Source organism: Hippoglossus stenolepis, chromosome 18 (assembly GCF_022539355.2).
Source record: "Hippoglossus stenolepis isolate QCI-W04-F060 chromosome 18, HSTE1.2, whole genome shotgun sequence".
Taxonomy (NCBI): Eukaryota; Metazoa; Chordata; class Actinopteri; order Pleuronectiformes; family Pleuronectidae; genus Hippoglossus; species Hippoglossus stenolepis.
Window position 1 is genome coordinate 4,274,972 of NC_061500.1, and position 16,779 is coordinate 4,291,750.

A 16,779-nucleotide genomic window follows, 5' to 3' on the forward strand; every position below is an offset into this window, starting at 1 on the left:
AGACGTGACCTCCAGAGGAACTCGGGAGAATTGGGTCCATATTGCCTTTCACAAAACTCAGCGGGAGATTTTTCTGCTCAGACACAATCACACCAGTAACATATCCCCTACACACATCCTGATGAAAAAAACTCACTCACATATTTCAGGGACTGTCATCTTTGAGAGTAGTTGAGTAATTGTGCGTAGAAACTATTTTCAGGTTGTGAGCATGAGCTGAGGAAGATCTCCGTTTCCTGTGACATTATATCACCACCGATGTATTTTAGTAGAAAGGAGAATAAGCGGTGAGCTAAGCAAAGCTGTAGAGTTTGTCACCACAGTGGAAACACTTAAGAGCAATAACTAGATAAAACACAAGACAACAAAATTAAGTTAAAACATAAAAATATGATTCTTCCCATTTGTCTTTTTCACTTATAGTTCTGAGTCCACCCAGGAAGGTATGTTTCTATTCCCGTTTGCTTGTTAGCAGAATTATGTAAAAACTACTGGACTTATTACCACAAACCTATAAAATCTTTGAGTGGATGCAGGATTTAAACATGGTCGCGTTAGCCTTGGTTGAGGTATGAGATATAAGATATATTAATCTGACTGATCATCAAACTGACTTCCCTTTGATAATGTCACAATTCTGTTCTTCTTTTGATCTATTTCACCTCTCGGTGAATGTTTTGTATAAAAAGTGCAAAAGTTGGGTTTGAATGATGTGAAACCAACATTATTGTGCCACTGTCTTTAGAAATAAAATCACTCACACAGACACAAAGGCAACGTTTCACTCCTCCTGCTCCAGGTTTCAACACCAAACATCAAAAGGTTTACGAGGCAACGCTTCGAGAACAAAGAGCGACGGTGACACTCACTCTATGTGATGGACGTTCTCTCCACCTTTGTGCCACACGTAGGTCATGTTGGGGGGGTCGGCCACCGCCTGGCAGCGCAGGAGTGCATTCTGGGACATGTTGAGAGACGCGCTTCTCGGAGGGACGACAATGACGGGCGGACCTGGAGAGAGGAAAGTTACAAAACATCACAAATTTAATTAGTTTGACATTAAAGTTTAGAGTCGGCTGCATGAAGGTGAAGATGAGGATTATGTGGATTATTATTATAATGACATCTTTGTATTGAATAATCATCAGACAGGAGGTAATGTGAAAACATTCACATCAAAAATTATTTGTTGTTGATAAGATGTTATACTTAAGTGCAACATTTTGCACGTTAGGATAAATACAATAAGTGTTTTTGGATAAAAGCTCCTGAGAATTATACAAACCATTAGAAAAGCAGTGTAAATCACCGGAAATTCACTGTGTTGTGATATTTGAATTGAAGGGCAATCAGGTTTGTGACCGAAGCAAGTGAGAGAGTTTTAAAAAGCAATAAAAAAACTGTAGTTATAATAAAAAAGTATTTTCTAGAATATCCCTGAGATTCTGTGCTGTCAAATAAACGGCTCTCATAAGTCGTCCTCGTGCTAACTAATCACATGCAGCGCCTGCAGAGCGGTGCCGCGGTGTCACATCCATCACGTCCCTCCGCCGTGCCGACCGCAGACACGTGCACTTTGGCAAAGAGCTAATAAAGGAGTCTCGTCACGCCACATGTGTCGTGTATTAATAACCACACGATCTCCGCAGCAGTCGTTACTGATCAGGTTTTTTAATCGGGAACATTCCATGTATATTTATGCCCGAGTGACAGCTGAGGGGTTACTTAAGGCGGTTAGACAGACTCCATCCAGATGAGCTATTAGTCTGCAGTAATCCATCCATGTGGCACGACCGTGGAACCGCACAACCAAAGCTCAGATAATGTGTGACTCAGAATGAAACGCATTAGGGCAGCGTGTACTCACGATAATTCAAAATCTGACCACCGAGACTGTGAGATTCCAAATAAACGTAGTGGAAAAACCTGAAGGTGCTAAAATCCCCCCCCCCGCCATGCACCACGCTCTGTGTGGAGGAAACAGTAGGAGGACGAGTAGGAGTGAAGGAAGAAGTCAGAAATATATGATGCAGAGGCGTGTCGGTGTAATCCGGTGATCCACAGCAGCATGTTTCTACATTCTACAAGTATTTATATGCAACCACACACTTCTGTGAATGTGTCATGAGTCTATTAGGAACCGTGGATATTAGAAACTAGAATTATCGCCTTGCAACATGTACGCCTCCACCAACCAGGGCTGTTTCAGTCGACATCATTTTGTTTGCCAGATGCATGTGAAGGCACTTTGACGACTGAAATCTAATCAATTGATCTCTGAGTACAAATGACAACTAGTCCCAATTTGAAATGTTCAAGAGGCCAACTCACGTTTTCTGAAGCCACCATGACCTTGACCTTTGACCATCAAGTTTTACCAGATGTAAAGAAACTCCCTACAGATGTTTCTGATATATCACATTCACAAGAACATGACCTTTGACCTTTTATCCACCAAAATCCAATCAGTTCATCTTGTTTCCAAGTGAACATTTATCCCAAATTTGACCAAATTTCCTCAAGTTCCTGTGAAAACGTCTCATGCTCACAGCGACCTTGACCTTTGACTTTCTAAGAGTTCATCCTTGAGTCCAACTGAACTTTTGCCACAAATTTCAAGAACCTCCCTCAAGGCGTTCTCGAGACATCGTGTCCACAAGACACGAGGCATCAAAATGTTTAATCTGGTTGTTGATATTTCTATTCATCACCAAGTACCACGAGGGACATGTGGGACTTCCATTCAAAAGAAACACTCTTCGAAATCAAAATAATAATTATGTGAATTTCCTGAATGAACGACAGCCGCCTAACGAGCGCCGAAAACTGTCACGTTTCATTTACTCAGCCTTTAATTTGAGCGTAAACCTTCATCGCGATGAAGCGACGCCCCCCGGAACCCACCCCCCCACATGATCTCTTGTCTGGTATCATAAGATCAGTGTTATCTTCACAGGGACAGGGAGGGAGTTTAATTCAGTTTGAGTTTTCCATTACCGCTCTGTCATATGATGCAAGAGGGAGAAACAGGAATGTAAATCACAGTGGCTCCGAGCCAGGCGGGCACACGCAGACATCACAGAGACGGAGGGGAAGACAGACAGACAAGCTGACAGGCAGACAGACAGGCAGACAGACAGGCAGACGAGACAGACAGACAGACAGATGGACAGACAGGCAGACAGACAGGCAGACAGACAGATGGACAGACAGGCAGACAGACAGACAGACACACAGACAGAAGAGCTGAGAGACAAACAGACAGACACACATACAAACAGACAGACAGACAGGCAGGCAGGCAAACAGGCAGACATACACAGACAAACTGATAGACAAACAGATGGACAGACAGGCAGGAAGACACACAGACAGACCGACGCTCTAGCCGACAGGCAACAACCGACCTTTGACCTTCACTTCGGTCACCCGAGTCCTGTTTCCCTCGGAGTTGGAGGCGTGGCAGGTGTACTGACCCGCTGACTGCACGCTCACTGCTCCAAGAGATAAGGCTCCGTCCTGGTAAAAGTACAGAGACACAGAACATGGAGACACATGTGTATTATAGATACTATCTAAACCCACAGCTATTCTGAGGCCGACAGATGTGAACATGTATGGAACTGTGTTTGTGAAGCTACACCACAGACAACATGGCTTCAAATCTCCCAAGTATTTCTCTCTAATGATTAATATTGATGTTTTAAATATGTAAATGTTGATTTTACTACATTTGCACTGGTGCAAAGTACAAGACGTCTTTACTGCTGGTGCTTCATGAGTTCAGGTAGGATCCTGTATCTCAGTCTAAGTCCCTGATAAAAAAAGATAAAAAAACATTTTAAGACCTTTAAAGGTTAAACCAACAGTTTGAGCCAGTGACTTCATATTATGAAGTAAAGCCGTGTGTTGTTGTGGTTTTCTTTTCACATTTCAGTGAATTCCACTCTTATCGTTTCAGACAGTTGCTTCAAATTATTAAACATTTCACAGAAATAAGAGAAAATATCAGAGAGAAAAGTTCAAATACATAAACCAGATTTCTATAAAACAGAATTGATCTGCCCCTTTAAATATCTCATGAGCCGTCACAAGAGTGAAATGCTGCTTAAAAACGGTTCCATATGTTTTTGACAATAACAGGACACAAAGTAAGTGGTGGCTGTGATAAGTGGAAAGAAAGAGACACGTTTAAGAAAATCATTATTTTAGTTTCATTCACAACCTTGAGTTAGCTCACACGTACCTGATAATTTATTCTTTCAATAACGCTGCCATCTTTCAGCCAGGTGATGGTGGGAGGGGGGTTGCCATTGGCAACACAGGAAAGAGAGAGGCGACCTCCGACCAGAGCCTCCACTGCAGGGGGCGGGGCTTCGGTGAAGGTGGGTGGGGCTATGAAACAAAACATTGAGATGAACATCTACATAAAATCTACATGTGAGAAAATGCAATATCTTTTATTTTAAAAAATTGAGAAGATCGGGCCCCTGGAATAGATTTACAGTATTTAGGTGAATAACAGTAAAACTCGAAAAACTGTCCACAGGAAAAGAGAAATAAACAAAGATCCACATTGTGTTCGAAGCTGCACAAAAGAAAAAAGCAGGACAAGCAGACAATTAATCTCCTGTCTCTCTCCCTTCTGTCCTTTTCTTTTATTCATTCATATACGGCATGACAGCAGCTCGGCCTTGTTTGTTAAACGGCTGCAGCCTGTTCTCAGTCAGCCGCCGTCAACTTGTGTCATTATTTCACGTCCCCGAGTGAAAATGTCAGCTGCAAAACGCCGTCGTTTAGACGCGAACGCGCTGGTGCCACTCGGAGCCTTGGATCTCATTAGAGCCTTTTAAACGTCTGCCGCCCGTCCAAACGCAAACAAATAACTCACTCGCCAACATTTTATTATTTTACTTCTCGGGGCCTGCGTCCTAAACGCATCTCTGTGTAAATAAACAGACAGCCAGGAGTTTTTTATTGCGCGTTTGAAAGTGGCTTCATTATTTTCCTCTTTTTATTGGACTGAGAGTATTGGCTCCTTGTTTAAACTGAATTACAGGTGGAGATGCTCCAGCTTCACTGCACTGCAGGAGAGGCCTGGTGAAATTACCAAAGCGGCAAAATCCAGGTTCCTTAAAACACTAAAAAATGCTTTTGCATGTGTAATAGATTCACACAAACAGAGGGTATTTTTTCAAAAGTACAGCTCGTTCAGCTCTGCGTTGTCGAGCCCATGAAGGCCACTGACAATCTCATGTGTTGATGCAGGGCGCAAACAATAGGATGTGAAGAGCGTACCTGCAGGGCATGTGAAGTTATATCCAAGGCCCGGAGTGCAAAGTCATAATCTATTATAATTCTCATCTCTAACCTGACGCACACACAGAGCAGCTTTGTGAATCCGTCTCCCAGAGCTTTGATCTTCTCTGTGCTCTGGTACTTTGTTCTGTATGTTTGTGTGCAGTCACCGCAAAGGTTTTTCCCCCCAAAAAATATATAGTATATAAACTTCAAAGAGCAAAAATAATGATGCATATTTTATATATTTATATCGATTAATTATTTAAAAGATGCATCATTTGAACCTGTCAATAAGTGCGATGACGGATTTAAGAGTCAGGGATTGTTCTTTCAAAAACATGAAAGTCAAAAGTCATCCGAACTACCCGATCCGCTGAGAGTTTCTGACACTGGCGTCTTTTAAAAAAGTTTGGAGAAAAGTTCTTCTCAAAAGTTTAATTTCACAGTAGAGTTAGAAGTAGTGTTCACTGGCAAGGCTTGGTAAGGCCAGGCTTTACAGAACAAATACAGACAAGGTACGTGCACATTCAATCAGACGAAGATGCTTGATGAGGCTGTGAACCCAGATCCCAGGAGCTGTTTTCAGACATGAACTCTGGAAAACGTCTGGAACATTTTGGTTTGTCTTTCACGTGTGTTGAACGTAACAGGAGATTCTCAGGGTCAGACGTGTGCACAGCAACAGAAAAACGTCCGGAACGTTCAAAAGCTCTAGAATCTCGCTGTCTTTCCACATTTAAATTATTCTGCCTCTATGACATCTGTTTTCATCCTGAGGTATTTATATTCTGTTTGTTCATCTCCGTGCGTCCGTTGCGTGTTTCTCTGGAAATATTCCTGTTGGGTTTTCATGTGGGCTCACGCAGATATTTTACTGCATTAATGCTCTCACATAAAGCCCCTTTGGAAAGTTTCAGGAAAACTTCCAGAGCTCAGTGCACCATATGCCGTTGTGTTGTAGGAGACAAATTTGAAATCACAAAATGATGTCTTGAAGTGGTACCTTGCGAGAAATTCAAAGGACTAGGATATAATAAGGGATTATAACAATGTCAGAAATTCATCAAACCCATTTGATTGATGCAGCGCCTACGTTAAATCTACCGAGAAGTGGACATCTGCGCTACTATCAGCAAGCCGGCCTTCGGTTTAACTTTCCACGTGGAAGCAGATCAGCCGAACTTTCCAGCTCCCCCTCTCCACATGGCTATACAAACTTATTTCAACCAGCTTCTCCCTAATGCTAAATAATAAAGAGTCAGACAAAGCCGTGTGAGCTCTTTGAAGAATACATGCATCGTGTTCATGTTCGGGAGCTACAGGGCATCTAGCAAACGCCAGCCCTTAAATGTCAGTTAGCGGCTGCCATGGGAAACACACTCACCCAGAGGCTTGGAGATTAAACGCCATTTCCATAGTGTATGGATATATAAAAAAAAAAAAAAGCTTATCCCTTTTTTAAAATGATAAATTATTCACAATAGCTGCGGTATCGTTATCAGTTTTATTTCCTCACACAAAAAGTGAGAAGAATTTTAATTTCTCTTTGTCTTTAGGGGCCCACATATTTTTTGACCCTTTGAATTACAAGTTTATTTAAGTGAAAAGTTTGACAGAATATAAGCTCTTTTTTAATTCAATATAATATTGTCAAAAAACAAGCAGCCATATAAGTGCTTTGTTTTATTATAACTGGCAAAATAATGATTTAAATGAGGCAATAACAAGTAAATAAAACAAATCTGACAGTACTAGCAGTCATATATTGTGGGATATGCACTGAAAAGTCAAAGTAATCCTTCCTGATTCCCAGTGTTTTGATTGACAAACTGGACGAGGGCCATGATCTGGATCAAATGTTATTTAACGTCCGATTTAGTCATATTCACTTAAACATAATCCACTTTCAAAAAACAAAATAAATCCATAACCCTCACCGGTTACAGAGAGCAGAGTCCAGGTGCCGTTTCGCAGCTCATCCGTGGGTTTATCCAGTAAGAGGATTCGACACTCGTACGAACCCTGATCATCCAGCCGCAGGCCCTGCAGCCTCATGGCAGTGACACGGACCAGAGACACCCGCCCTGCGGAAACAAGAGTGTGTGTGAGAGTTCGCCTGCAGGTGATGCTGATTTCACGTTTTTACTCTCTCGAGTCTGAGCGTTGGTAACTGTTGCAGGGCTGATGCTTTGTTGTGCTGAAGAAGAACATTGTCCTGAAATGAAAACACACACACGAGCACATGCACAAAAACATACACACAAACAACAGCTAAACACACACACACACACACACAAACTTAGAAATGTGAGCTCCTGGTTGCCAGGTGACGGCTCCCTCGAGCCGGAGTGCAGCTCGCGACCTCAACCTTTTCATATTTTGCAGTCGGCAGCTCTCGTCTCTCTGCGTCCGTCAGGTTTTCACACTTTATCAGACAATCAGACAAACAATTGTCCAGTAACCTGACGTCACCTGGGACGGCATTTGACAGGAAGCTGCCAATGAAAACATTCACAGTCTCTCTGCACCAGCTCAGAAATTAAAAGCATGTAAACAGCGAACACGACGCAGTGTGAATTATGAACAGGCTCTGATTTCTGGGGGACTGAGGCGGGGGTGGACGGTCCTGACTGTCAATAAGAAACCAGGAAGTTGGAGTTAGGCATGCTGCCGCTGATAACACACCCTATTTGCTTTTCCAAGCTGCCAAGAGCGACTAAATCTCCAGGGGAAAAGAGGGGAGGAGGGTTTAAAGTCGAGCAAAATACACATCAGCATACACTCGGGGGGATTAGAGCGTTTCAAAATCCCACCCTTTGACCCTCGGCGTTTTTTTCCCCCCTCGCTCATGTTTACTGGCTCAGAGTGATATAGGTCAGCACAGCACCTCAGAGGGAAGGTAGTGCTGAGGCAGGGATGTTGTGCGAACGTGACAGAAAGTCGACAGATAGAGGAAAAGGGAAAGGCTGGAGGTGGAGTGAGAGCGTGACCTCACGCCACAATCGCTACCCTCTGAAAAATGCATGATTGCAAGTGATTTGAATGCGAGGTAAATTGAGTGTGAGAGCTGGAACACAGACAGAACGAAGCAGACGGGGGAGATTTACACCTTTTTGTCTCTCAACACACGCAATATGTGTCTCGCCGCTTGTGCTGTGCATACGTGAGTTTAAAAACAACTTTGTGTGCGCAGGAAACACGAGAGTTTGTCAGTTCTCGTGTGCAAACAGACACAGAGTGTGGAGAAATTAGGATAATTTAGTTTTGCATTGTTGATGCAAGTAAAATAACAAGACTTCCCTTTTTTCCTTCCTTCGCTTCAACTTCAATCCTGCCCAAGAAAACCCAATTACATCGGTTACCTACTGGGTTGTTATAGCTCCGTAAAGAAATGCTTTTCCCCAGTTCGGTGTGAAAGAACTCGATCGGGCTGCACAGATGATGTCATCCTACATCAGCGCTCCAGCTCACACATGTTGTTGTGGCTGAATGGAAGGAACTCCCTGCAGCCAGGTCCAGAAAACCTCAACTTCCCTGTTGCAGGAGCAGAGGAGGTGATGTTTTCACCAATTCAACCAAACTTGGTGGAGAGACGGGGCCTGGGACTGGGAACCCATTGAATATTGGTGTGGATAAGGTTCATGGGGCCTATCCAAGAATATATTGTCATCTTTGTTAACTATGTTGTATGACAAACAAACTATTAGGTCAACAAACAACTTCCATCAATCCATTTTCTTGGATCTGCTCTTTAAAACTTCCCCGGGGGCGCCCGGCGAGAATGGATGAGCTCATTTGTTACCAACAAAAAACTTTGCTGCGCCTTAACTTTCTCCATCATTCAGTTATTAGACATCTTTAAAAATGTGCTGCCCGCGAGTGTGCATTAGGATGATGAAAATGAAGGTAAACAGCTAAAAGCTCGGCTGAAACGAGGACTAACATTACTCCATAGATCACGATGCACTTAACAAAATAAGAGGGTGACAACAGGGCGTGAAAATGATACTGATAACAGGTAGAAGCTCCACCCCCACCAGCACCACTCGCCTCCATTACTCCATTAAATTAGCCTAAGAGTGGATTTTTGACTCGTCCAAGGAAAACAATATCTTCTTTCACACACACACACACACACAAACACACACACACACACACACTTGCATAGTGCATTTATTGGCCAAACTGTTCCCAACTGAAGCCCCCTACCCCTTGAAGGCTTTGTCCCTGACCACACTCTCAGGTGACGGAGAAACGCGAAACCATTCAGAGCGAAGAGGAAGAACAAGTCTTTACAAATGAAAAGGTTTCAGTTTGAAATGAGACGCCTCCAGACTCCCTACAGAAACGTTTGGGGGAAAAAAATATGTTTTGCAGCCGAATAGATTATTAAGTGCGCTGGTCATTATCATCCTTAAGATAATTGCTTTCCAAGGAAATTTTTTTTAGTAATAATCCTCATTCAACTGAACCGCTAATTAAAATCCTTTGTGTTAACGTCACTTGAAATGGATCGAGTGGCGTCTCGAGGAGCCTGCGCAGAAAATCACATCTGTGAAAAACACTTTGTTAAACTCATTTTTAATCAGTTAGTTCTTTAGTTACTTAAACACGTGTCCTGTTCCATCGTGTTTTATATTCTGTAAAACATGTTATTACTGCTTTTGCTGATTTTATTCCCATATTTTGTTAGTTTTTAACAATGTTTTTTTTATGTAAAGCACCGTGTAAATATAGATTATGCTTTAAACTACTTTTAACTTTACATTTACAGGTTTCAGAAATGATGAAATACAATATACAACATACATTATAAGTATAAGTTCTCGTTGCTGCTTATGCGACCATTTTCTCAACAGTATGACTTCCTTCTTGGTAAACTACAACTTTATTCTCGTACTATTACGACATTTTCTCTTCATTAAGGCCCCAATACTCCATCGTACATTTTAAATGGATCACAGTTGGAGGTGTTTTTACAAAACAGGCCCATCACTGACAAAAGGAAGACGCTAAAGCCTATGGACTGCGTTTTATTTTCTCCGTTTTATTCAGAGTGAAGGATGCACCCGAGATATTGATTTTCTTTCCCCTAAAATGGATCTGTAGCATTTTGGGAATTAAGTTTTTAAATGATAAAGAAACGTCTTCCGTTGGGGGAGGCGGAATTTTTCTGGAAAGTGTCTTGTTTGGTTTGACAGGGCTCCGTTTGAAAAATTATCTAAATTCAATACCATTTTGCTCGACCTGGGTGTTTATGTCCCCGGGAACGTGATATTCACGGGCACCGGGCCCAACATCGCCTCAGAGATGTCGTCAGCTCTTGGCAGGCGGCGCCCAGGCAGTCGGGTTTCAGAGAGAGAAAGAAGCAGATACAGTTTCACTCCTCGCTGCGTGTTGATCTATTACAGTGTCATCGTTTGAAATTTGAATGGAGAGCTGTGTCGTTATCAGACGTTGAGGCCTATACTTACAGACAATGAGGACTCCCAGTGCAAACTCCCCTTGTTTGTGCATGTGGAGGAGGAAACACATTGATTGTGATGGGATTTACACGGAAACATTTAATTTCCACAGCTGTATTTACTTTTTATGCAGTCGGCAGCTGTACGGGTGCGGAGGGATTTTCTATCCTGTGCACAGAGCAGACGCTAATCCTCAGATCTTTACTGCTCTATTACAACAAATACATTTAAACCCTTTTAGCTCTCGACGCTCTCGGGGGAGCAATCTGAAGAAAATCTAATGTATCTCGCACTTTGTGAAGCTACACGCAAGATCAAACACAAAGACTATTGATGGAGGGCATAGCCAGCAGTCAGAAAAAGATCAATTCTGAAAATTTATTTCACCCATTTAAGGTGGAAAAGAGGGAGGAATGGTGGAGGGGAATAAAATGAGCCGCGCACATTCACACTTTTACGTCCCGAAGACAAACTGTTGAGTCATCCGAGAAGAGGAGGTGAAATACACACCAGTCGTTCCATCCCTGTTTCCAGTTTCCCATGCTGCACCTGTTGCTCCCACACCAGCCAGCACCTGAGATAAATCCCGTCCAATCGGCATCAGACTGCGACAAAGCACCTTCTTCTCCTTCAAACCTTTTGTATTCACAGAGAACAGCAGCTTTCTGTTTGTCACCGGAGACGCATGTGATTAGCAAACCTGTCCGTTGTTAAAAAAAGGGGCTTTTCTGTGCAGGATGCTTTATGTTCGGGTGAAACTGTAATTCATGGGACGGAGAGGGGGCTAATTTTAGGCTTTTTTACAACTAGTATATTTCCCGGCTTCCTCTGAAAGTAGCATCCAGTGTAATGAGCTGTGACATCATTGTATGTTGAGGGATCGTCTTCGGAGTCGGCGACAAAAGGCCACAGTCGTTTATGAGCCCGGGCTGGAATTAAAGTCCGCACCTCTCCCACTAACGATAATTCATCCGCCAAGGTTCACCCTGACTTTATTGCTATGTAAATGTCTGTATCGTATTTCCTGCGCGGCCTCGGCGAGGGAGTGGCACCCGAATCAAATGAGAAAGGCCTCCGCTCGGCCGAGAGCACCCACTGATCCTTCCACAAACAAACATACACCTCAGTGCACTGATTGCAGCTCTTTACTGGACGTCACTCAACCAATGAATCAGTCGTACCAGGCATTTTTCTTAGATTTCACCAATACGCTGACGTAAAGGATGAGGACGGTAATGTTCTGTATTTTTCTTTACAATCAACATATTGAAGGAAAAGTCACTTAAAGGTCCAGTGTGGAAGATTTAGGTGAAAGGGATCTGTCGGTGGAAATTGAATATAAAATAATCCTAGTGATGTTTTCACTGGTGTGTTTCATGTTAGATGTGGAGATAATAATCAAAATAATAATCAAAATAAACCAGCATGGGCTTTAATCAGTCAGAAATTAAACAAAACTGTGTGGAAACAATGTGTGATATCAAATATCTACTTCACCTGCGTCATTGAGCTCTATTGTTTTGTAAAACCCATTAAAAACACATCACTGAGTCACCACCACTTATTATCCTGAGGCTGTGAAAAGTCAGTAACAGACCAAACAGGAACTCAGCCGTGGAGAGAATCCACAAAAAAGAAAAAGCATAATTTTGCCCTTGTTTGATAAAGTTTGATTAAAATATAAACTAGAGAATTAAACTTTATTTTTTAAACGTTTGTGTCTTGAGTCAGAAAAGGGAAGTATTGTAGGAAAGGGCTGAGATTAAGTGCTGGGTTTGGTCTTTTCATGGGATTTGTCGACAATGGGATAACACCTTATCATTAAAGAAGCATATTTTCCCATTATGGAAAAACATATTGTCTCTATACTATTGTTATTGTTGGCTGCAGCTAATAAATATTTCCAGTTTCGATTAATCCATCAATCCTCAGTTGCTCTTTCCAAGGTCAACGTGAAATTAAAACCTCATCTTTCGAACAGAAATCCTTCTCTGGGAAGCTCGGAGACATTTCTGACACTTTTTGGAGATGTGTAAATCGATCACAGGTGGGTAGCGTCTCTGCTGTGGCTACTGGGGGGGTCACTGTGGTGAGTCGGCGTTCAAAAATTTATAGTTTTTGTGATTAAACTGTCAACACCCACGTCTGTGGAGACATCACATTTTCAGTGTGTTGCTGTGGGATCGCTCCTGTCTCACTTTTACAACAAAGCATCGTCTTCAAAAAAAGGCAGAAAACTAAAATATGAACCAAATCACTCCATTATATTCATATATTTTATTAATTGTTATCTATATTTCCACATTATCACCCTTTCACTTCCTCAGTTGGTTAAAACTCCCTCGAAATTCAAATATTCAGGATGTCTGGTTCGTCATGTTAAACACATTTCCCTCCAAAAAATCCACCTGTCAAATTTGATATCTGCAGAAACTTGGGGAGCTCCACTAGAATTTAAAATCGTGGGGTTTAAACAACGGTTGGCTGCACAGCACGAGTCTGCAAAGACTGACGCAACAGAGGGTAATAAGGGTTTATGAGGTTAAATCGCTAATTGCTTTAGGAGGAGTTATTAGATGGCATGTTGCTGATATCTATTATCTACCAGCGGCTGAGAGTTAATGACAATATTAACTACTTAGCACTTGGAAGCTCATGAATGTTTAACTGACCGAATTTTTTTTTTTACTCTTGCAGATTCTTTCTAAAAAATCACGCTTGGTGCTCCTGCGGAAATTCAAATAGCATTTGGAAAGGTCGATGTAGGCCGAACTTCTGTTTGGGCAGCTCTGAGGAAAAGAAGAGGACTCTGGCAGAGAGGAGGATCTGAGCCACGCAGACATACTTCCTTTCTCTTCACATTAGTCCCATTGTTTGTGACTTTAAAGGATAACAGAAGCTACATAGAGGTATTGTTGGTCCATTGAGGATCCCTCTCCCCTCAGACTCTCTTTGTTCTCAGTGCTGTGGGCAGAATATGCACAATGGACGATGATGCAACGTGAGAGTTTCAGCTCCTTTAAAAAAAAGTGGCTCCCACTGTGGCAGGTTTGAAAGGCCGTCAAGGTGTGGTGCTGAATAGACTCCCGGGACCCAGATACTGGTTACATTATTCCAGTGGAAGGAGCTCGGGGCTGGAGCATAACAGCACTCGTTATTCATATTTTCAAGCTGGACAAGACCTGTGGGGACATTGTCCTCAAAACCACAAAATGTCAACTGCGTACAGGTGCTAACGTCAGAGTCATGGGACCACAAATGTCAGGGGAATTCAACGCCACGTAACCATGAATGTCTCCGCACGATCTAATGGCAGCCAATGTGACAGTTTGTGAGAAGTTTCAATCTAGGCATTGTCATATTCACCAAGTGACGTCCACACAGGGGCCTGCTGCAGACAAGGCTAACACAGATGACTACCAACTGCATGCTGGAAGCTGCAGGCCTTCTTTGTGGTATTGTTTGGGACTTCTACACTTCCACAGAATATTGTGGAAGGGAGAACTTTTAATGTTTTTAATTTAAAACACGTGAGCCATCCATTATCTATAGAGGCTGAAGCCGGTGCCACCTGCCATTGGACAAGAGACAGAGTAGGTTGCCAGTGTGTGTTTGCGCGGCTGAGACACAGAGAAAAAAAAAAAACACCATTCACACCCACATTCACATAATCGCCAATTATCCTAAGATGCATGTGTTTGGACTGTGGGAGGAAGCTGGAGTTATGCAGAGAAAAACCCACGCAGACACATGCAAACACAGACAGGCCATTAGGTTTAGAGTCACAACCTGCTTGCTGTGAGCTGCTGTCCACTGTACCACTGTGCCCGTATCCATAATTGTGAATTTGTTGCTTACCAGCCAAAACAGATGTTTCTACTGTATGATATGATATGATTTACTGGTAATAGTGGTCATACAGTCAGGTTTATCCAGCGTTAATATGCCTTAAATGGTAAAAGCAAGGGCAATGCATAAAAATGTTCAAAAGCAGTTAAACGGTATCACGCCATATAAAAAGAAGAGTCCAGTTAACAATTCACCACAATTATGGTCCACTTAGAGCCGTCAGTGAACAGAAAGGGACAATGTGCACATCACAGTTGTCAGTGGGAGGATGTAATGGGATCATAGAGGCTCACCCTCATACTGCGGATGGACCCGAGGCACGTAGGATCCAAATTTGATCAGGACGGGAATGTCGAGTCCCTGTCGAACCCACTCCACCACATGCAGGGACGCAGAGGACACAGCGGCTGGGAATGATGGAGGAAAGCTGCACTCAAGCTCCACCTCGCCTCCAGCCTTTCCTCGCACTTCCAGCCTCGCACCTTCAACTCTCCCTGCTGGGGTGTATATGACAGATTATCTTCAGGTTGCTTACTTTGATGCAAAAATAAGGGCTTAACATGGATACTGGTGGGTGCACAGTGGAGGACGTATTCTAAATCAAATAATGGAGATACTTACAAAAGAGGCAAAAAGCTGCCACCACCATAAAAGTCTGCATATAGGATCCCGCTGGCTCCATATCAGTCGCTCATGCAACCTGCAGCATGTTCAATCTGTTGGCCAAAGAGACACAATTGTCACAATCACATTAACTTTCTTGGCTGCACGCGGGACAGCAGCCACATGTGACAGATTTCCAAACTAAAAAGGCAACGGCAGAGCGGCTGCTTCTGTCATAATTTTACAGATAGAGGGGGGAGGGGAGGTCTGGGTTTTATATAGCTTTCCAATAACTGGAATTCGTCCCATATCATTACACAAATGGCCAGAGCCGCCTCTGCTGCCAGAAAACTCCCTGGCCCCTATATCCCTTTTCCGAAAGTAAATGTCATAAATGTCACATTAATCTTTTGAGAGTCACGTGCGGAGTGACATCTAAGTGTTTTATTTAGAGCACATCAGTGGAGACGTTTGGCTGAAGCCGCCAGGAGACGTAGCCCTGACAGACGGAGATAAGCCGAGCTGACGGGAGCATACAGGTTACGGCTACAGGCATCAAGGAGTGCAAATTAAAATCATGATCCAGACAATGATTGATCTGGATCATGACGATTGTTGTCTTAAGGCGTTTTACTGTAAATCACCATCTCTAGAAACTGTCGAATAAAATCTTTAACTTTTAAAATGTCTGTCTTGATATCACGTAGGTAATTTATGTTGTGCCCAGTGTTGCCAGATGTGCGATAATTGTCGTATTTGTACGATAACCTCTGTACGATGTACGATCAATAATGCATCATGTACGATAATTTGATCATTTTGTGATGCTAGTAGTATCAGTTATAATCTGGATAGTTAAATATGGATCACGTCTGTTTACGCATCTCTTCTCTTTCCAGCCAATCATTGTTGTGATGATGAACGTGACTCACAAGCTTAACACAAGTTCTTCCTGTCTCATGTTTCACAATAAGAGCCTCGTGACTCGGAAAGAATCCCTTCGGAATCTCAACACAGTTTTCAAACATCTGTATTGAGCGTCCCATCCCTACTCTGGTCACATATGATAACTGTCCTCAAAATACAATGATTTTAAGCTTAAGATACTTCAACATTTCCCATCTGGCAACGCTGGTTATGCCACAGTTGCTGCTCTAGGTCCGATTTGACAGGAAACGGACTCATACCAGGTCCATAATAAACACGACCGGCCTCACCTTACTCTCTTTAAAGCCCACGTCTCACTAAGATCATTCGCGTCTACTACACCCAAAGAGCAAAGGTTACTCCTTATCATCGACTGATACTACAGGCGCGTGCTAAACATGGCTACTCACCCACTAAGACAAACATATGGCCGATAAGAGACAGAGATGTTTTCAGTCAAGAGCTTATGTGGGTTAACTTTAGCTGAACCACAGCCATTGTGGCTATAGAAATGAAAATTACTGATTGAAACTGTTGAAACTGATGTGGCTCACATAAACATAAAGTTTGTTAACACACAGTTAATTTATTGACGTATCTATTGTTTCTTGTGCAGATCATCGACAGTTAAATG

At 42.6% G+C, this 16,779-nt stretch overlaps 1 protein-coding gene across 1 annotated transcript in view; it reads right to left on the minus strand.

Annotated features, from left to right (window-relative positions):
• The window catches only part of igsf9a (immunoglobulin superfamily, member 9a), a 44,907-nt gene extending 29,730 nt beyond the window's left edge, over window positions 1-15,177 (minus strand). Inside the window, exons 1-6 of the mRNA XM_047344539.1 lie at window positions 15,171-15,177; window positions 14,909-15,109; window positions 7,239-7,385; window positions 4,247-4,395; window positions 3,408-3,519; window positions 870-1,011 (exon numbers count right to left, since the gene is read on the minus strand). Of these exons, the coding sequence (XP_047200495.1) occupies window positions 870-1,011; window positions 3,408-3,519; window positions 4,247-4,395; window positions 7,239-7,385; window positions 14,909-15,109; window positions 15,171-15,177 (758 nt within the window). The remainder of the gene's footprint in view (window positions 1-869; window positions 1,012-3,407; window positions 3,520-4,246; window positions 4,396-7,238; window positions 7,386-14,908; window positions 15,110-15,170) is intronic.
• Window positions 15,178-16,779: the final 1,602 nt, after the last annotated feature.